At 38.7% G+C, this 21,574-nt stretch overlaps 1 protein-coding gene across 13 annotated transcripts in view; it reads left to right on the top strand.

The window, feature by feature from the left end:
- Nucleotides 1–21,574, top strand: part of DOCK3 (dedicator of cytokinesis 3) — a 224,773-nt gene that overhangs the window by 168,776 nt on the left and 34,423 nt on the right. For 9 of the 13 annotated variants that reach the window (XM_054838228.1, XM_054838236.1, XM_054838229.1 and 6 more), the window contains 14 exons: nt 1,535–1,662; nt 2,645–2,791; nt 4,865–4,963; nt 7,076–7,170; nt 8,711–8,786; nt 9,711–9,811; nt 10,083–10,141; nt 12,888–13,036; nt 15,633–15,718; nt 17,585–17,611; nt 17,733–17,828; nt 19,594–19,654; nt 20,144–20,237; nt 20,959–21,107. In XM_054838228.1, coding sequence (XP_054694203.1) covers nt 1,535–1,662; nt 2,645–2,791; nt 4,865–4,963; nt 7,076–7,170; nt 8,711–8,786; nt 9,711–9,811; nt 10,083–10,141; nt 12,888–13,036; nt 15,633–15,718; nt 17,585–17,611; nt 17,733–17,828; nt 19,594–19,654; nt 20,144–20,237; nt 20,959–21,107 — 1,367 coding nt within the window. The remainder of the gene's footprint in view (nt 1–1,534; nt 1,663–2,644; nt 2,792–4,864; nt 4,964–7,075; nt 7,171–8,710; nt 8,787–9,710; nt 9,812–10,082; nt 10,142–12,887; nt 13,037–15,632; nt 15,719–17,584; nt 17,612–17,732; nt 17,829–19,593; nt 19,655–20,143; nt 20,238–20,958; nt 21,108–21,574) is intronic. The other 4 variants (XM_054838230.1, XM_054838241.1, XM_054838232.1 and 1 more) reach the window with 3 other exon arrangements.

Genomic DNA, 21,574 nt, shown 5'->3' on the forward strand with positions numbered 1-21,574 from the left:
TCAATTCTATTCTTGTCATGGATAGGAAGATAACCTCCTTTCCAGCAAGCTTATTGTCTGAGAAACAGGGAGATAAAGTTATGTGAGAAACCCACTGCATTCCTTTAAAGTATGTTTTATTTTTACTTTATAACTTTAGTATTTCTTTACCTCAACATATTAGTAATTCTTCAAGAATTAATTAAATGAAGAAGGGTTGAAGACTGTGACTTTATTTTATACATAAAGGTCTGAATGAAAGAAGTTATGAAGGTAATAGTAGAAGATAAAAAGCACCATTGAGCTTATCTTCCCTGTAGAGAGGATCTCAAGTGAGTGCACTCAAATTATTCTACTCAGTGCAAGGTGAGAATAACAACACAGAATCATATTTAAACCATCCATGTAATTGTTTATAACCATTTTTTCTTAAATTTTAAATTAATCTAAAAAAAAAAAGAATGTAGAGAATGAGTAGATTAGTCCAAAGGTGGCTGTGAAACAGGCAATGAATTTTATCTCACTGTAGTGTTTTGAACCTATTGATAAAAATATTTGTTAGTGCCAAGTTCGTGGGCAAAACCCTTTTCTGACTTCTCAATAAAGCCAAGTGTAACTTTACCCACAGAGTCCAGGGCTGTAGTTCTTCCCATTAACTTTAGTTTCTCCTTTACAATGACACTGGCAACTAGTGATGCTTTTAGCTGCTGCACAGCACCGTGACATCTCACTACAGCATCAAAACCCAGAAAGCAAGCTTCACTGTTGCAAGGCAGCTATGACTGCACAGATGCCCCATCTTCCACCCAACATAATGATGGACCCCTACCTTACTGCCTCCCATGGAAGCATGACACAATACTCCCAGGTCAACAATCTCTCCCATGTCCTATCTGCACCTAGCAAGATGAACCTAGTTTCCAAAGTCACCTTTTGGCTACCCACCCCACCTACTCTTCAGGTCTTGCAATTAAAGGAAGATAAATTCTCTTTTTCTTGCCTCCCATATGGTGAAGACTTGTGTTCCTTTTATCTCTCCTGTCAGCCTGTTTGCTGACGTCTTGCCATTTTCTTCCCTATGTCTCTCTTTTCCTGTTTTGGCTACTGTTTTCTGCAGCTGCTACCTGCTCTCCCTTCTTTAGTAAGATGAAGATTTGTAAGCCAGCTAGAAGAGAAGAATTAGCCAGCTTCCAAGAGGCATATATTGGAGAAGCTCTATTAGCTCTAACAGTAGAGCTGGAAAGCAACATGAAGTGGGGAAGGGTTTGCACAAAGGAAATGAGCATTAGAAAGGATCAGTTCACAACTGGTGTTTCCAAGCTGTATCGCTAGTGAGAACATCACGCATACTGCATTTATGAACCTTTGAAACTAGATGTGCTATTAATTCATTAGATACAGTTCTTGGAAGTGTGGTGTACTACAACCCGTACAGTAGAGGTTGCACCAATTAATCAAACGTGCTGTCTAGGCTGTTTGGATACCAAATGGCTGCTGATTGGGATGGCTGAAATTTAATTTTGGAAGACCTCTGACCTGATTTTCCTTCTTTCAGAGTCGCGACGCATCCTGCTACCTGTAGTTCTTCACCACATTCACCTTCACCTACGACAGCAGAAGGAGCTACTCATCTGCTCTGGGATACTCAGTAGTATCTTCTCCATAATCAAGACCAGCTCTTTGGTAATCTGCTGCTTGATTTATTTTTTTTTTTAATTGCACAACTGATTTAGAATAATGAAGACTGAGGCATTTTTATAGGTTAATACAGGTTTTTCAAAGATCCTTTTAAAACCGAAATTCTGCTAACTTTCTATCAGCAGGAGAACATCTGAAATGAGGGTCTGCTTTACTGTGTGTGACTCAGAGCATTCTGATTATACAGTGTTCTTGCTGTTAGGAGGGGGGAAAAAGCATATGCATTTACCAGGTTTGACACTGTTTAATTTTCTTCATCCAAGCCCAGAACTGAGATGTTAATGGAGTTCAAAAGCTCTATGCAGCTCTAGGACTTGCAGTTCTGCAAGAGACAGTAACTATCACTTTGTGATTCATGTTAAGAGAATACTCTAAAATTATCCAATCAATGAAATCACACTTACTTCTGGAAATTGCTGCTGAGTTTAAACACCCAGCTTTGATGATCATAATACTCTGATCTCAAATGGTAACTTGATCATTTAAAGAATGCTCACAAACAGAAGGTGGTGAAGTTTCCCCACCTGACTCTAAAGGAGGAAGCACATGGTGCTAAATATAATTCATACCAATGAGTATTTCCAATTACAAGTCATGGTTTTGTGTGAAAGGAATGAGATGAAAGGTATCATGGTAATAAGCTAAAATAATGCTGCCATAGAATAAAGGTTCCTGAACATAATTTGATCCCATTGTGTTCTAGAGTGTATGCAGACCTTTGATTATAGATTTACCTTTATGGCTGTGACCCTGAATGTCTCCATCAGAGATTGAGGAGGTAACACACACACTGGCATCACAACACTATCTGGTACCATTGATGAATTTGATTGTACTTCTCTGAACCTCTGTTACGGAGCGCTCTAGCAAAATGAGTATTTGTGGTATGGCTGACTCAGCAGAACTGTCTTTGTCAATTCCATTTTCTCCAGTTCCTAACTGTCTGTTTGCTCACCGCTTACTGTAGGAGGGAGATGTCGTGGAGGAGGTTGAGATGATGGTGGAGAGCCTCCTGGATGTGCTTTTACAAACTCTGCTTACAATCATGAGTAAATCGCAGTCTCAGGAGGCGGTAAGAGGGCAGCGTTGCCCGCAGTGCACAGCAGAAATCACTGTTAGTAACTAACAATCAGTTTCTATTTCCTGCTTCTCTAACCTTTGGTTCAGTCCCTCACCACCACTGGCACCTCATTATCATCTCTGCTGCATGAACGCCCAGGGCTTTGTCTCTTTCCCTTAATAAGCCACAAATCCCTTCCTTCCTCTGTGCAGTAGTGAGGTCTGCAGGAAGCAGTGGAGCTCAGGAAGCTTTTGTGGATTTCCAGGTTATTTTCTTGTTCGTCTTTGCAGCTGTGATTGCAAGTTACTGTTTAGAACTTGAGGCGTATGCTAGCTGGGCAGCTGCCTGAGGCTTCACCCCTGAATAGGTATCACCAAGGGCTGTATGAGTATCAGTCTCTGATTCCTAAGACTGAGAATACCATAATGCTCACTGGACAAGTCCCTTTACTTAACACCCTGGAGAGCTTCTGTCCAGGTTCACTGATTATTTCATGCAAACGAAACACAACATATTGAAAAAGAAAGTAACAGATCCTAAGTCAAGTGAGCTGTTGAGCTTGGTGGAAGAAGAGGGAAAAGCCACCACTTTGTACAGACTGCCAGCATAAGCCATGGGGAAGAAATTTTTTCTTTGACATGCAACGGAAGAGGAGAAAAAGAAGCTGTTCAGCTTTCTTCTTTTCTGGATTTGTTGCCCTTTTCTATTCTAACCTATTTTAGTCTCTAATGCAGCTTTTGCACAATGTATGATGTTAAGCTGTTTTTCAGAACATCCCTTTTTCTAGACTTGCTTTTTTACCAAATGGCTGAAACCTCAAACATACTGTTGGGGGCGGAGGTACACTAAGGTACACTCCTCACACAAGAGAAAAGATTGTATCTTTCTAGGTTAGCTCAGATAAAGTAACAAATAGTAGAATCCTAATAAAGAAGGCATTTAGTAGTTTTCAGGCATGTTCTCTGATACAGTACAAGAAAGGTGCTAGCTTGCAAATGTCCAGTAACATCTCAATTTCCTTTTACTCCTACCGTTAGCCTTACTGTTATTTATCACATGCCACCTCACACATAAGAGCACATCTTTTTTCCTGTTTCCAAAGTTTATTGGAACAACCGGTGTCAAAGTTTCTGTGTAGATACTTGAGCCAATTAGAAAAAAAAATAAAATGGTATGGACAGTCCCAAGTATAAAATCCCCTTGTATTTGTTCCTGAATTTATATTTCACAGCATAGTGATATGTGGAATCTTATTAGATACTGCTTAGACAGTAGTTTGTACATCTTACAAATTAATCGCTCATTGTCACAGAAAAAAATAGTATTGTGCAACGGACTGGCAGTCAAAAGACATACTCCTTACGTTCTTGGCACTGCCTGGCTTGTTATCTTGGACAGATTGCTTAACTTCTCTGTGCTTTGCTTTCAGATGTGTAAAATGGGGGAGCTCATCTTTGGAAAACACTTTGGGATACGGTGGTAACTGGTTAGGGTGCATCTGCTTTGCAGGCCAGAAATGTAATTGTAGCTCATGTAGTCTTACCCAAACTATATTCTGAGTATCTTACTGGAATACTGTTAGTACTGTAGCTATGACAGCACATAACTTGGTGAACACTAATAAATCAAATATTTGCAAGATTCCAGACACCTTTTGGTAGCCCATACTGATCCCATGCTGTCACTGCTGTACTGTTTTGAGTATCTGAGCCAATTAGTTTTAAATAATTCCTGGTATGTCTGCATGAGCTGCAGTCACACCTTTGATAGACATAGTACGTTAAGTAACTGAAAAAGACGATTGTCAAAAATTGCATGCTTGGAGGGCGATTCATTAATGTCTATATTAATAATTTTAAATTATTTTTGTTTGGACTACAAGATGGGTTAAAAGACCTTTGAAACTGGCAGCTGTGGAGGAGCCTCTAAGAGGTGTATTCCTATGTATTAACAGTAATTCAAGAACTGTTAACATGCCGTATTTTTAATCTCTGTGCATGTCAGCTTTCCTCTCATAGGCATTGGGGCCATTTCAGACCCCTCCCTTTATACCTTACCCCAGGGTGAGTTTTCTATTTATGAAATTTCAGATTGTCTCAATGAAATAGTTTCTCATTTGGTCAACAGGGAGAATACGTCTCCTGCCTTTTATCTTTGCTTCGTCAGATGTCAGACACTCATTTCCAGCACTTACTGGACAACTTCCAAAGCAAGGATGAACTAAAGGTACAACAGAATGTCATGTTTGCAGGGTGGTTCACTCAGAGTGAGCGAGTAGAGGGGAATCCTGCCAGCATTGCTTCCTCTGCTCATCATTCCCATTCACTGGCACTCTATTCACGGACCTTCCTTTCACCTTTATAATAATAGGTGGTGTGTTATAAAAACGTTTAAGACCACAGGGCACTGAATTATCTTCCTAAGTCCCAAGATAGATGTTATTAGACAGAAAAGGATATCATTATTGTACCATATAGAACATAGTCAAGAGGAACAGGGTTTTTTAATCTCATAAATGTAAAGTCAGTTGTTCTATAGCATTTTACTAGATGTTCAATACGCATTGGCACTTTCTTACAAACTGTTGATTTTATGCCAAAAGAGAATTTCAAACCTTTTTGGGGATACAAATGTCTCTAGCAGATATAATCTCTTTTGGCAAAGTGGTAACCTTACTACTCCACCTGCTGCATGCTTCCCAAATCTGTGAACATTAACCGAAATTACGACTATTAATGAACAGAAGGGGTTGGTGAGGTGCGCAGACCTCTCTGGTGTCTCTTTTGCCCTGGCATTTTGAAATAGCACATCTCAAAATGGCAGAAACCAACTTTTTATTTCAACTTCCACCAGAAAGAGGAGTATCTCTGACAACAGTCTGTTTAGAAGGCAGAATCATTTCATAAAGACAAGATTTTCTATAAAATGCTTTTGATTAGCACGGCACTCAATAAAATATGGGCAATAAGAAGAATGTAATGTGGGAGGAACTTATGTTGCCTTCAGTGAGATGGAGAAACTGAGAAATCCTTTCAGAATAGGCGTTCAGCTTCTAAATGTGCATATAGACAGGCTGAATAAATCGGGGAAGTAAATTTGGGATGATAGAAATCTTATCTCTAGGTTGCAGGGTTCACTGTATCTCAGGTTGATAGTTATTGGAGATTACTACCTTTCGGGTAACTTTTGAATTGCTCATAGGAAAAATATTTGGTAAATTAATTCATATTAACTTTTTAATAGCTATTTTTAAAAGCTATATGAACTAGTTGTTATGTCAGACTAGTGAAAAGGTTTGTCATTGAAAGGAAATTTGCCTTTACACCCATAAGAACAAACACTGTGGTATCTCTGACAATCTAAGGATATGTTCAGGAGTATCACAGAGGCTGAAGATTTTTATACACAAATTTTTTCCAACAAAATATATTACTTTTTTTCCCTTCAAATATTGCTGTAATAGTATTTCCGATGCTTTTTCTTGGATAGAAAGGCATTATGTTCACTTACCACTGTTACACCTAGGCAAAAATGAGGTCAAAAGTCAAGGAGCTTCTGATGCTTTACTCTTAGCTCAGTTACACCAAGATACTAATCTTCTCACACACACCCACCAAATTAAGGCATAATGGTAGGACAGTTTTGAAGAAACCTTGCACTGCCACTTTCTGTGCTATGTTGATTATGTGTAGAAGAAAAACAAAACAAAATCATAGTTTACAAGGCCAACAACTTGGTGTGTTTTATCCTTGCTCTTGTTCTTTATAGACATAGAGGTGCAGGTAGTCAAAAAAATTAAATGTCTTCATGTTTGGGGAATTTTTTGGAAAGCAAATACTCAGCTGAATGTGTTTAAGAGATCTTTTCTGCTGCATATTGCCAGAAATGGGGTTTTCTGTTACTATTTTTAAAAGCTTAAGTAGGAGTTTTATTGGGTTGGGGGGGGGGAGTTGTCAAATTTGTGCAAAGAAATTTGGACATATACATTAAATGAATGCATAAATAAATGATTATGATTCCAGTATATTTGAACATAGCTGCAAATGGATACCAGAACTCTAGCTGATATGAGAAGTCATATATGATTAAGCACATAAGGAAGTTTTTCATCTCACTGTAGAAGTTAAGAATTAAGACACAGCTGCAACTTGTTTAGTACCTATTAGATGCATACAAAATTAATAGAGCCATATGTTGTTTCCACATTTTCAGGTGAATGGCCTAATAACACAAAGCTCAAGTGGAGCACGTTTGGCTTAACTGTCTTTCTTACAATCAAGAAAATAGGTTAATCTGCTGCTGCTGGTGATTTTTAATTTTTTTTTCCTTATATGATAGGAATTCCTCCTAAAGATCTTCTGTGTGTTTCGGAACCTGATGAAAATGAGTGTCTTTCCTCGAGACTGGATGGTGATGAGGTTGCTCACCAGCAAGTAAGTAGAGAAGCAGGTATAAACTGTTGACATTCTGTATCAGAATTTTTTTCTCCTCAGCTGGGCACTTAAAACCTGTGATGCAGTGTGTTTCATCAGACTGAGATGTGGTGATCAAGGCAGGAATTCTGGAATGCTTATCCTCATTCTGTAGTTATTTTACCATTCTGGACCAAACTGGGACTTCTGTATTTGTTTTGTTTCTTAAACTCTACCACTGTGCACAGGTATTGAAGAGTTAAAAGTTTAAACCCAAAGCTGAGGTAGCTGCACTGAGGGCAAGAGTGACGCAGTGCTACCCTAACAGATGGCAAGGAACAGCTCCCCACACCAACTGTATTAACAGGCAGGCGTCTCAACTCCCTTGCTCAGTAAATTACTATATTAAATGTCTGTCTCTTCCCATAAACATAATTCTTTAACCCACCTAGGAGGAGGACTCAGTTATTTTGGAAAATGAGGAGCATTCCCTAGCGATGACACCAAGTGCATTACATACAGAGTTTTTTCTCAATTAAATTGTCATCTACCATTTTAATGCTTCATTTTATCTAATATTCTTGCTTCTCGTGTTACGTACTATGCTGTTTGGAATGCCAGCAGTGTGATGAACACAGGGTGGCTGGACTTATTTACTAGTTTCTTTACATAAACTAGCTCTGGAATTACTACTGATTAACTGACAACTGGAGGGGTTCCTGTTACAGGAAGACACCATGGAAAAGTTTTTCTAAAGGCTGACTGCTCAGCTGAGCTGTATGTTCTGCAAGTTCACAGTGCTTATGAAAAGTAAAAGAAATGGATTTCAGTATTTCAAGTGCAAAGATTAAATGAAGTTCTGTAAGAAAAGAAAACTCAACATGAAAGAGTAGTTACCTGAGATGCTGTAGGTTACCTAGTTCCCTTGGGCACAATTTTGCTGTAAACCTAATGTTTAGCAGGGTTGCGGGAAGTGAATCACAGATGTGCTGGGGTTTTTGATACTGTTGTTGCCTTACCTACATGCTATTTTTAATTCCTGAATTTATCACATGCCTTGATTGCCTTGCACTAAGGTGTATTTAGCCATCTATAAAAAAACCGGAGAATCCAGAATTGGCAAAATACTCACAAATACGTTGAGCGTGTGCCGTGAGCGTGTGCCAGATAAAAGACCATTGTATAGCCAAGACTGAAAATAGCTCAAACTTTCTGAGTTGCTCTTCTTTGGGAAAAAAATCTGCTTAAAATAGGAGAAATATGTGTGTATTCTTCCATTTCACTGAAGGTAATATGTCCCAGCCATACAAAATAGACAAGATTTTAAATGTTCCTGCGTAAATTCCAAAAATTACAATAATGATGAAAATTCTTAATCTTGTATCATTTAGTACAAACTAAACTTATTAAAACATAGAAGGATAGTGACTTGCAGTGATTACATGAAGAATGCCCATCTCTGTATTTATAGTAAAATTAGCACCACAAACCATCGTGCTATGTTATACTCCAGATTCCAATGTTCTTTTTTTTCTTTTCTTTTTTGTGTTTTTTACTGCAGTATCATAGTTACAACAGTTCAGTACCTGTCTTCTGCACTGCATAAGAATTTCACGGAAACGGACTTTGATTTTAAAGTAAGAATTGATACTGAGAAAATGTTACGGCATCTTTTTAAACTAGCAGTACAAAGGAACAAGAGCTATTCTCTACATTAGTTGATTATATTAGCAGCATTTATTTGAGTATCTGTGAGGAAGATGACCTAACTGATAAAAGACAGGAATTTGAACCTGCTGTGGAATTGAGGGGAAGTAGAACAGATACACTATGAGATTAAATCAAGAAAATTGAGCCCCTTGTAAAGGAAACGAGTATCTTTGTAAGCAGTGGACCTAATGAAGCGTGCTGCCTTAGAGAGTCATGGCTAAAGAAATGTAAACAACTCAGGCAGTGCTTTTCCTGAAGTTGGGGCATTTGTCATCTTCCACTCCCAGAGGCTCTCTTTCTGGCTGTTGACTTAAAATCTGGAGGAGCACCGTGTCTCAGGGAGTGTTTTCCCTGTGTCTGATGTAGTTGAAAATGGGCAACAAGTTCAGCGTTACTACGGAAAAGCTGCCAGACATGTACACACAGCACGATGGCATGAGACTCGTTTATTTGGGTAAACTAACTGAATTATAGGGCTCTCATTCATGATATAATGTAACCTCTGGGGATTTTTGAGGGATAAAATCTGTTTAGCCTACAGAAAAAACAATTTACAACTTCACTGAAATCACAAAGTTCATTCATTTTTCAACTCTGGTGCTAAGAGGAAAGCCCAGTGGCGTTACCTTCTTGGGGTTTTTAATTTTAGTTCCTACCAGGTTTTAAATAATCCACTGGTATCCTTAAGAGTTCAGTATCTCAATAGTTAAGACACATATTGATTAAGTTACAGCTTGATTACAAAAAGGAATGGTGTCATTCTACATACAAAAGAACATATGTCTTCCTACACTTATTTAAAACTTACTCCTTGGAGTGTAATGTTCTGAAACTTCCTTCCTGTGTCACAGGTGTGGAACTCTTATTTCAGCCTGGCAGTTTTGTTTATAAACCAGCCAAGTCTCCAACTAGAAAATGCCACACCAGCTAAGAGGAAGAAGATTCTGGATAAGTAAGAACATGTTTTGTTGGGTTCCCAGCCTTTTCTGCACCTCAAAAATGAGACTTCTTTTTCTACCACAAGTGCCTGTGATTTATTACAGAACTTGGGATGTGGAAATGCTTGGGAAATAAATAAATAGATGTCCTAATACAGTGTTCAGTGATTAGTCAAGTTGTTTGATATTCTTATGTTGACTTAAACGTGCATTTATTATTTTTTTAACATCACTACCTTGCTGGTTTTTATTCCATTAGGCAGTTGTCTATCTCCTCTCTTTCAGATATGGCGATATGAGAGTGATGATGGCATATGAGCTCTTCAGCATGTGGCAGAACCTGGGTATGTCGTCTTCTCCGTTCTAACAACCAAAGCCAAAGTAACCCCGGATTTCTGTTGGAAAGTTTGGGCTTTGTTTTGGTTTTTTGGTTTGGTTTTGGTTGTTTTTTTTTTTTACTTTTGTAGCATTATAGAATACTTAGTTTCTCTTAAGAGTTGTAAAACCAGGAAGCACTTCTCCCACCAAAAACCTCTCTTCTGTACTGTCTCATCATATTTTTTTATTTGAAGTAATACATTCCTATGAATTTGAATGCTTCCTTCTCAAATGTGACAGTGGCAGGTTTTGGCTGTTTTGACACATCAGTGTGTGTTGGGTTTGTGTGGCAAGGTTTTGGTAGCGGGGGGGCTACAGGGGTGGCTTCTGTGAGAAGCTGCTAGAAGCTCCCCCTGTGTCTGACAGAGCCAATGCCAGCCGGCTCCAAGACGGACCCGCCGCTGGCCAAGGCCAAGCCAATCAGCGCCTCTGTGATAACATATTTAAGAAGAAGAAAAACACTTAGAGAGAGAGCTTTTGCAGTCAGAGAGAGGAGTGAGAAGATGTGAGAAACTCTGCAGACACCAAGGTCAGTGCAGAAGGAGGGGCAGGAGGTGCTCCAGGCGCCGGAGCAGAGATCCCCCTGCAGCCCGTGGTGAAGGCCATGGTGAAGCAGGCTGTCCCCCTGCAGCCCATGGAGGAAGGATGAGGGGGTGTAGAGATTCCACCTGCAGCCCGTGGAGGACCCCACGCCGGAGCAGGTGGAGGCACCTGAAGGAGGCTGCGGCCCGTGGGAAGCCCATGCTGGAGCAAGTTCCTGGCCGGACCGGTGGACCCGTGAAGAGGGGAGCCCACGCCAGGGCAGGTTTGCTGGCAGGACTTGTGACCCCGTGGGGGACCCCACGCTGGAGCAGTTTGCTCCTGAAGGTCTGCACCCCGTGAGAGGGACTCCATGCTGGAGCAGGGGAACGATGAGAGGAGTCCTCCCCCTGAGGATGAAGAAGCGGCAGAAACACCGTGAGATGAACTGACCGTAACCCCCATTCCCTGCCCCCCTGTGCCGCTGAGGGGGGGAAGCTTGAAGCCGGGAGTGAAGTCGAGCCCGGGAAGATGGGAGGGGTGGGGGGAAGTGTTTTAAGAGTTGATTTTATTTTCTCATTCCTCTACTCTGTTTTGCCTAGTGATAAATTAGATGAATTCCCTCTCTAAGTTTGGTCTGTTTTGCTCGTGACGATAATTAGTGAGTGATCTCTCCCTGTCCTTATCTCGACCTACAAGCGCTTCGTTATGCCTTTTCTCCCCTGTCTAGTGAATGAGGGGAGTGAGAGAGCGGCTCTGGTGGGCACCTGGCCCCCAGCCAGGGTCAACCCACCACACAGTGAAAGATTTTATGTATTTGCAAATATAAAATCAGCTTTTTCTAATCGCTTCAACTGTGCTGCAGTCAGGTTCATACGGCGATACACTCTTACTCTCTGGCATTTGTCTGATCCATGGCTGTAAAGCAGAAACTTGAATTTTCACAGCTGTAACCACCTTTGTAATTTTGGAGATGATTCAAAAGCCAAAGTTGTCATGATTCAAAATTAGAGTCATAGAATAATTTAGGTTGGGAAAGACACTTAAGATCATCAAGTCCAACCATAAATCTAACACTACCAAGTCCACCACTAAACCATGTGTGTTTGATAATGAAGTCCAGAAGTGGCATACCGTAAAGCGTCTTTTTTGGTGTCTTTAGGTATCTACTACGCGTAACAAATTCTATGTTACTACTTTTAAAAAGAAAAAAAAAAGGGGGGGGGGACCCCCACCAAAAAACCCAGAAAACCCAACCCAAAACCCACAAAAGCCTTGTCCACAATAACGCAATGTTTGTGATAAAATTTCAACTTCTGCAATTCATTTGACCTTTTCCTGTATATTTTGATGAAGAAATTAAGCATGTTACAAAATGGGGAATGTATATCTCACCACAGGTCTCAAAAGGTAAATGGAGATTTTTCATCTAGGACTTGTGCTTTTATAAGTGTGGTACAGCAGTCTAGTCTACGCATCTGGGTGGAGAATAGAAGGCTCTCCAATATAACAGATATCAAATAACTAAAACATGATGCTAGACAAATTCAAATAAGAAGCGAGAAGCCTGTTTTAGATATGTAGATACAGATATTTATCACTGAATACTGTTCCAAATATGGCTATTTTGATTTATTCTCTGTGACTGTGTAGTAAGCATGCCACAGAAGAGACTGTTAGCAAAATGCCTTGGGTTTCGGTTGCTGAGCAGCAATTTCATCCTAAGTCAAGGTCAGTTATGAAATTGAGACTTCCATAGCTGAGGATGAAGAGCTCTGTAGTTCTTTGAAATCTAAATATTCTAATCTATTAGTAATCTATTAAATACCATTGTTCTCACCAGCCCTTTCAAAATCTTTTTACAAATTAGAAGTATCTGTGCCCTCTTTTCCCCCTAGTTAGTATGTTTTAGTTTGGTGATTTCTGACAGTTCAAATTCCTTTGCAAGTAAAATGCACTGACAATTTTTGCTGAAGGCTTTCACAATGAAATTAAAAATGCTCTTAGAGACTTTGCAAGGAATGGTGTATAGCAAATATTGGGTTTTCCAGTCCTTTCAGGAAAAGAACGTGTTTGCTTTTCTAATGTTCATGCCTACTACTTTGTATATGTCATTATTGCAGGGGTTCCTCATTTTCTCAGTGACAGATAACGAAGGCTTTTATTTAATTACAGTTGCTTTGTGTTGTACAGGTGAGCATAAGATTCACTTTATTCCGGGAATGATTGGCCCCTTTCTCGGTGTTACACTTGTTCCACAACCAGAAGTCCGGAATATCATGATTCCTATCTTCCATGACATGATGGACTGGGAACAGAGAAAGAATGGCAACTTCAAACAGGTGAAGTTGTTTCCCAAGCATTTGCAGTATTATTTTTCTTGCTTTGTCTATCTGTCCAGTTGGAAGCAAGGAGTTTGTGTCTGTTGATCTGTTTCTGATTGTAAAGAAGATGTTGTCATGTGATTTTATGAAAATAGAAAATTTGCAGCATAAGTCACAAAACTATTACACGACTCCCACGATTATTTAAACAGTGCACTTTATAGCAAGCTACATTTTCCATGAACATAGAAGAGAGGGATGATGTGCTCATCGCATCAGAGATGAGGAAGAGAATTTTAAGTGCTGGGCTCTCACTGCTCCCGTTGGTCTCACTTAGATTATTAGTCAACCATTAAACAGGTCAGACTGAGAACCAAAAATGGAGACATAAAGATTTAGCCAGTATTTGTGAAAACAGTTGTCTTTGCTTCTCCGTCTTTGATTTCCAGCTAGAAAGCGATATTGTATAATCAAATAATTTTACCATGCTTTGAAACAGACTTTGTGACTGTATATTCTTTAAGAAATTGTAGCAACTTCCCTGGAATGGTTATGCCCAATAACAGTTCTGTAGTTTCCACCTGTTGTGACTGTAAAATAGGCAGTGGAGTCTTCATCACTTTGTTGCTCAGTGATGGTCAGAGAATTGCTTAATATTTCTACTGCAAAACAGATCCCTGAAGTGCAAAGTATTAATAATGAAGGATTACTTTGGACTGGATCCTCAGATGACAGTGCTTCATTGTCACTGTGTTTGGGACAATACTGGGGGCAGGTATCTGCAGATAAGTGCTCTGAAGTAGTGAATTTTTAAAAAAATTTATTATAATTCATGTGATTATTTATTATCCACAAACTCATTAAAATGCCAGATCTAATCTGTCATTCCAGGAGAATGACAGACCTTTTCCATAACCTAAAGGCTGTGTGGAAAAGTATTACCAGGAACTGATATTCTTCTCCCTCTTCAACTCCCTTGATTGTTACTATTATTATTATTACGACTACTATTATTATTACAGTAGCATTTGATCATGGTCCTCTTTTTGCTGTTTTAGCATAACAACAGAACAGTCCCTGTTCTGGCATTTAAAGTTATAAGTATCTACAGTCATCTTGAAGTTTCTGGACCTGTTTATACTTTCTGTATCAAGATGAACTCTTCATAATCTTAATTTAGTTTTTATATTCATTAATGTATCCTAAACAGGAGCTCCAAGAATATTTCTTAAATTACCTGTGGAGCAAATTTCCACACTGCTTTATGAAGTATATGTCATAATTTTCTATGACTAAAGACAGAATAGTTATCTGTATTAGTGAGAATGAAATAGTTAAATAGCACAAGATGTATTAAACTTTATTAACATTAGCTGCTGGAACCAGGAAGTATTTGTTGTCTAGACAGCTGGACAGATCCATTACAGATTTCTGTTAAGTCACTGTAGATAACAAGCGAAGAGAGGGTAGGGGGTTTTAATTTTGAGCTTCTCTTTATTTTTTGAATGCGAAATTGGTTGTCAGAAAATATAAAAATCCCGAAAATTAATTTTGAAGCCCTTTTTTTATTTTCTTCAGTAGCTCATGTTTTAATGACGTTATTTTTTCAGCGTTACTGGAAAACAGTGCAGTCTGATTCATGGACTAAATCAGGGCTCCCTTTAATGATTTCGGCAACAAGAACACCAACTCCATTTGTGTGCCACTGGGTGATTTGCTTTTCCTTCTCATTTTTACTTCCTTTGCAAATTGGCAGCTGAAAAACATGGAGAAACTCAAACTATGCTTGTCTTTAAATAAAAACAAGCAATATTTCTGCAAACAGTTTCAACCTTTAGGAACCTCTGTCTTCATTAGTACTGAAAGTATGTTTTCTGTAAGATTTCCAAGACTACATGATTTTTTTTTTGTTTAATGTTAGATACATTGATTTCCGCACTTGAATCAATTTTATGGGAATATCTGATATCAAACTTGATAATAGGATGTATTAGACTTGGGGGGAAATGAATACATATTCAAAACAATTCTAAGGGAAGAAAAATGTAATGATACTGTTGTGGCCCTTTATATCAGTGTGAAAAGACAATGTGTCCTACAGTCATAGAGAGGCTTGACAAAACTGGGTTTAATGAACAAATAATCTTCCAGTGTAATGATACCTGGATGATTGGAAATCAATTACCTACCCGCAGAACCATCGCAGCAGACCAGTGGCAATCACGCCATGACTTAGTGTTTCTGCGTGGATATTCTGTTACAGTACAGGATAAGGTTTATCTGGTATTATGCTTCACAGAAAGTGTATCCAAGTGATTTATTTGATCAGAGAATAAACTTCAGAAATTCCTGTGAAGGAGCAGCGCTACATGCCCCAGGATGTTCATTTAGACCCTGATAAGCAAAAGGATAATTTAGTTTTAGTCCTCCTATTTCACTGAAAAATGAGAAAAGTGCATCCATTTAACTGAGCCACAGAGCAATAAATCAGCTCACACATAGAAGTGGGCAGCCCCAGGGCATGAGAAATAAATATTCCTCCAGTCTTCTAGAGTTTGGATCTCTTGTCTTCTACATGAACAGCTGATTTGTAACCAATCGCTTCTTCATCCAGGTGGAAGCTGAGTTGATCGATAAGCTGGACAGCCTGGTATCCGAAGGAAAAGGTGATGAGAACTACAGGGAACTCTTCAGCCTGCTGTAAGCTATGCCAGTTTCTGCTCACTCTCTGTTGTGCAGGGCCATGGAAAGAGTCAGAGTAGTGATCTGTGTGGCCGCAGTAGCTACACTGCTGATCCTCAGAGAAAGCAGTAAAGGGCTTTCTGTCAGGTTTTCATGATATGGCTGAGTGAAATAGAAATATGTTGCTTTAATTCTAAAAAGAATATAAAAACCTAATTTCTTTTTTGTCTTCTTTCTGTGAAATCTAATATAAGGCTACACAGGTACATAGTTATCATCCTCCTATCAAAAACTGATTTGCTACAGGAGCCAGTGCCTTTCTTTTTACATAACAATAAGTGAAACCATGGCCTTAGGATGGTTTAGAGAAACAGCATAGTCAGTCCTTGTTAGAACAAAAGAGATTTTCCTTTGCTGCTTTCTATTTTTGAAGGTTGTGTTTTGGTTGGCTCAACAGTTGCAAGTTGCTTCCTCCAGACCCATCATGACACTGTATTTCCACTCCTTTTCACACCAAAAATCTGTGCTCGTAAGGATAAACTTAAAGAGTTTACAAGAGTCAGCCTTCTGACTTTCCACTTAGTTGTCTTTGATTACTGATATGTCTCCAAATTTCATTTCCAGTGATCCTAGCTTATTTCAAGAGGATTTATTTTGAACTCAGAGTCCAGAGCAGTTAACCCTGAATCTTTTAATATTCCAGTCAGCCACAGAGATCATTAGCAGAATTTTAGCCATATATTTCAGGCAATTTTATGTGGCCCCCAATAGCATGCTGGCAGTTTGAGGCATAAACCTTTGTTTTGCTAAACCCAATACTTCTATTTCTGAATTTACAATTGCACATTCCCTCATTTTCAAGAGAGATAAGCCTGCCCATCCTGTGTGTTTATCTGTAGTAAGCATGTAAATGTATTCAGTTTTGATTTGTGCATATTCAGCCTTGGGAAGTCTGGCACTTTATGCATACAGATAACATAAATCTATTTCAGGGATAAAGGAAAGAAAATATCCCTTTTTTTTTCTTTTTCTTAATTCACCTGGCAAGAGGAATATTATGCATTTCCTTTGCTCCAGTTGAAGACATTTGTTACCCGAAATGTTAAGAATTCAGGGACTGTAGCTTGTTACTTATTTTTTGATGATAGTGGCTGCATGCATTACCAAGAAACACAGCCTGGAAGTCCAGACATCTTTAGTTTATATTTGCTACTGACTTTTCTGAAAGCAATGTGAACTTTGAGGAAACAGTTCCACAATTTCACAAAGTTAATAAATGCTGTGCGAAATAAAAGAATTGCCTCTGAATTGTACTGTCTCCAATTACATTGCTGAAATGTGAACTGGCTCCCTCAGCTGGAAATCCTTCCGGTACAGAAGAGTTTGCCTCTTGTGAGGACATGTATGACACTGAACAGGATTTCTTTCCTCTTGCCAGTATAGAAGTGGCAAGTTCTTTGACCAGAGATCCAGTTTCAGGAAATTAGCATTAAATTTGCTTTCTCTTTACTACTTAAGTATTATTTTCAGTGTTCTCTTATCCTTCACAATTGTCTCAGTGAGATTGCTCCCTGTATTGTATTGTTAGCTGAGCAGGAAAAGATTGCCTTTATTTATTTACAGTTTAAATAAATTATGATTCATGGTTGTTTGGTTGATTGCTGATTAGAGATGAAAATTTATGTAGGGATGAGCAAAGAAGAGGTATTTGCATTAAACTCCCTTCCAACCTCTGACTGCTGTTAGCAGTATTTAAGCTACAGGTAATAATGTGGGAATCGACTGTTGCCATAAGCATTGCTCTTTTTCATCTGTTTTAAATGGCAATGTGAATTCTGTCAACTCTGTAATTTCTTTGTCTTTGCTTCATGCTGCCTGGAGTAGAACCCAGCTCTTTGGGCCTTATCCCAGGTAAGATAGTAATTCTGTGAATTTGTTTCGTGAGGGAGAAACCCAAGTTGCCCACAGCTGTCTGCATGCTCTATACCATTTCCCTGGGTGCCTCATCTTCTGCCTTTTCATCTCCAAACAGTTTGCTGGAGAAGATTGAGCAGGAAACATGGCGGGAGACTGGAATCTCTTTTGTTACATCAGTTACTCGTCTCATGGAGCGTCTGCTTGACTATAGGTATCTGGCAATACCAGTAATATATTCTAAGTATAAGGAGTTTATAAACAGGTAGTACCAAATTTCTTTCCTATAGGGAATATTTTTATTGTTTATCAAGCTGCATACTTCTCTGACTGCAAGTATTATGTAAGCAAGCCTAACTCATTGCTGCTAGGTTCTGAGCAAAAATCCTAAAACCGTACCTCCAGAGCCCTAATTCTCATTCTTAGAATCACAGAATCATTTTGGTTGGAAAAGACCTTTAAGATCATCAAGTCCAACCGTATGCTAACAGCAAAGATAAAAGAATTTTTTTAATTTGTAGGTTTGTACTAACGTTTAATCAGGTTGCTAAATGATTAATTCCTCCTATCATGGAAATGATCTTGCCTAATTCAGCAAAATAGATGCTAAATGCAAGAATGATCTTAAATGCCTTGCTGAGCCAACATGTGCCAAATGCCTCATCTAGACACACAGGCTGGGAAAACTCTTCATCTGAGGGGAGTCTGACATGGCAGCTGGTGACTCGTGTGCAAGACTGCACTATAAATTAGGCATCTTTTGTTTAGTTTTAGACTGAAGTTTGCAGGACCATGGTGTCAATACAGCTGAGCTTTGTTACAAAAAAATATTTTAACTTCATATATATACACACACACTCAGAGTTGTTTTTATGGAATGACAGACAATTTGAAACTATCTAGATCTACCCCAAATATTTCTATCTTTAGCCTACTGACAAGAGTTCAAACAATTTTTTCTGCTGCTGCTGCTCATTATGGGTGAAAACCTGTGACTAGGCCAGGCATTCTGCAATCCCAAATCCTTTTCTGTGTTGTTTAGTTTGCTCTTTTTGTTATTCTTACCAGTTTGATCCAATCTCCTGTTTGTTTCCTGACAACAGCTGCTGTACAACTACTATGCAAGACCAGATATCTGAGACACATAAAGGGAATGCAAGGGAGCCAATTTTTTTTTATGTGATTTGCTATCAACACAACTTTGTTACACAGATCTATGTTTTCATGCTTAATTGAGGAACAGATACCAGTTTTTAATTGATTTTTAATACACAGCAGATTTTTTCATTCCCAGAACAGGGAACTGCATTTGAATTTGGAAATACACAGGCATCCCTTGGAGTCCAGCTGCCAGTTAGCTGACACAGTAGTTCTCAAGAGTTTGCTCTGTCGCTGCTTTAAAAATTTTGTCTTTTTACAAATGAATGTGACTTTTTCAAGTGAAGATTAGTAATTTTTGAAGCATTTAACTTTTTGTACTGCTTGAATGGGTATCATTTCTAAGATATTCCAGAAATTAAAGATAAATTTTATGATTTAACTTACCTAGGAAAAAGTTAGTAATCTAGTCTAAATTACTCAGGTTGTATCTTTCAGCGTGCCAACACTACATTGGGTAGCTGAATTTATGAAAGCTAATCCTTTGACTAGGAAGCATTAAACATTAACATCTGGATAAATAACAGTTTTTCACTTTTATAGTAGATCTTTTATCTGATTTTTTGTTCAGATTCGTGTAAGAAATGAAGTGGCAGTCATTTCAGGTGCTTGTTCTCAGATGCAGACATGTAAGAGGACACTCAGTTCTCAACATTTACACCGTAATATGGAAATTTTTCTTAGAGGAACTTTATAAAATAAAGCATATGATTAACTGTTGTATGTGATCCAAAGAAACTCTGGAGGATAAGATAGCTTCAAATTTATTTTAAAAGGACTTTTTTGCAGATGTATGTTTCAACATTGCTCTGCTTCCTTAGGGACTGTATGAAAGGAGATGAAACGGAAAACAAGAAAATTGGCTGCACTGTTAACCTTATGGTAAAGATATTTCCTTTATCTCTTTGTGATACTGTGCAATGTTGTCAGAACTGGGATGGGAAAGGTTGGGATAGGAATCTGTGTCAGGCAAGTGTAGCTTCAGAATCTGAGCACTGGGATGACAGAACAGAACAGAGGTTATGAGGATCCCCTGGAGGTCTCTGCTCCAACTCTCTGCTTAAAGCAGGGCCAAATAGGTCAGGCTCCTCAGAGCCTTGTCCAGCTGAGTTCTGAGTATCCCTCTGACAGAGGTTCTACAACCTCTCTCGCCTTTTTTCTTCCAGCTTTTGACTACCTTCATTTTGAAAAAAATTCATGACATGATGAAATTAGTGGGTTAAATCAGTGTGAATGTGAAAAGAATTATTCCTTTACTTTTACACCAATAATGTGTTCTCTTTTCAATACCTTTATGCATACACAAATGCTGCTGATTGTCTTGAATGATGAGTGTAAATAAGAATGACAACTCTCATTTTTCTTTCACAGAATTTCTATAAATCTGAAATTAACAAGGAAGAGATGTACATCCGCTATATCCACAAGCTGTGTGACATGCACTTACAGGCTGAGAACTACACAGGTTAGTAACACATCATATGGGGTCTGTTTGAAATCCTGGTGAAAGTTTTTGACTCTCCCAGTGTTATACTCCAACATCTGATTCATTCTTTTGGAAAAAATGTGTATGAATAAGTTATGGCAGTTGGGAAGATAAGAAGCTGAGGTCCAGCCCATTCCCTTAAGTGAAATGATGTGTGTCTATGCCCACACAACCATAAGACTATTCTGTTATACCCAGAATTTTACTTTAAAGTGTTCTACAAGGAAGATTGATCAAAAAAAAAAAAAATCAGGACAGCAGAATCAAAGTTTGAGGAAGATTAAAATCACAAAACCACTGTTATATTATCATTTGCCATATTTTCTTGCATTGTGGTATTTAGGGAGTACTTAGAAAGTGTATAGACTCTAATTCTGTGCTGTCCAAGCTCTGTTTACAGCTCCAGGCCCCAAATCTAGTTACGTATCTGAATATCTGACTGTGCATTTAAATCAAGTAGCTTATAAAAAGAAACTGGACAGATTTGTACCTAAAAACCAATTTCAGAGGAAACACCTTTGTGCTGCTGTTTTAAGCAATTGACTAATTTAATGATCATCTACGACTTCAAAATGTTTTCCTCAAACTGTAAGCCATAAATTCCAGACCGTTTAAGAAGCAGGTCTAGTGACCTTTCAACTCATTGGTTCTATTTATTTGTTGTCATTGATTCAGTGTTCAATAATTGCCTTTCCAACAGAGGCTGCATTTACTTTGCTTTTGTACTGTGAGTTGCTTCAGTGGGAGGACAGACCTCTGAGAGAGTTCCTGCATTATCCGTCTCAGTCAGAGTGGCAACGTAAGGAAGGTCTGTGCCGTAAGATTATCCATTACTTCAACAAAGGGAAGGTATGCCAACTTCTTCCTCTCTTCCAGCAGCTTCCTTCCCTTTTCCTGACTTACTTAAGGCCTGCAAGCCTATCATCTCAGTTCAGTAGTCTGGAAGTAAATTTCTTTCAAAAGGTTTTATAACTTGACAAATTGCTTTTTGGCGCTCTGGATGAAAAAACAGATGAGAAAATGGACATGGGTATTTCATTATGCATAACATTGGGAACTAGTTTAGGCAGGCCAACAGGAAAAACACCAAAACATTTTTATACCTTTAAGCCAAACTTTGGGTCACCTGATATGGCAGAGCACTCTATGAATGCAAATTCCTTAGTTTTTGGGGGGTGGGACTGTGTTTTGTAGTTGTCTATGCAAACTGCTGTGTTAGGACTCAGTTAAGGACTTGTTTTGTGTCTAACCTACAGAAGTAAATGGCAGGCAATGCACTGCAGGTGTGCCTTTATTAAAAAAGATTTAAGTCTTTT

Source organism: Grus americana, chromosome 11 (genome assembly GCF_028858705.1).
Source record: "Grus americana isolate bGruAme1 chromosome 11, bGruAme1.mat, whole genome shotgun sequence".
In the NCBI taxonomy this organism is placed as follows: Eukaryota; Metazoa; Chordata; class Aves; order Gruiformes; family Gruidae; genus Grus; species Grus americana.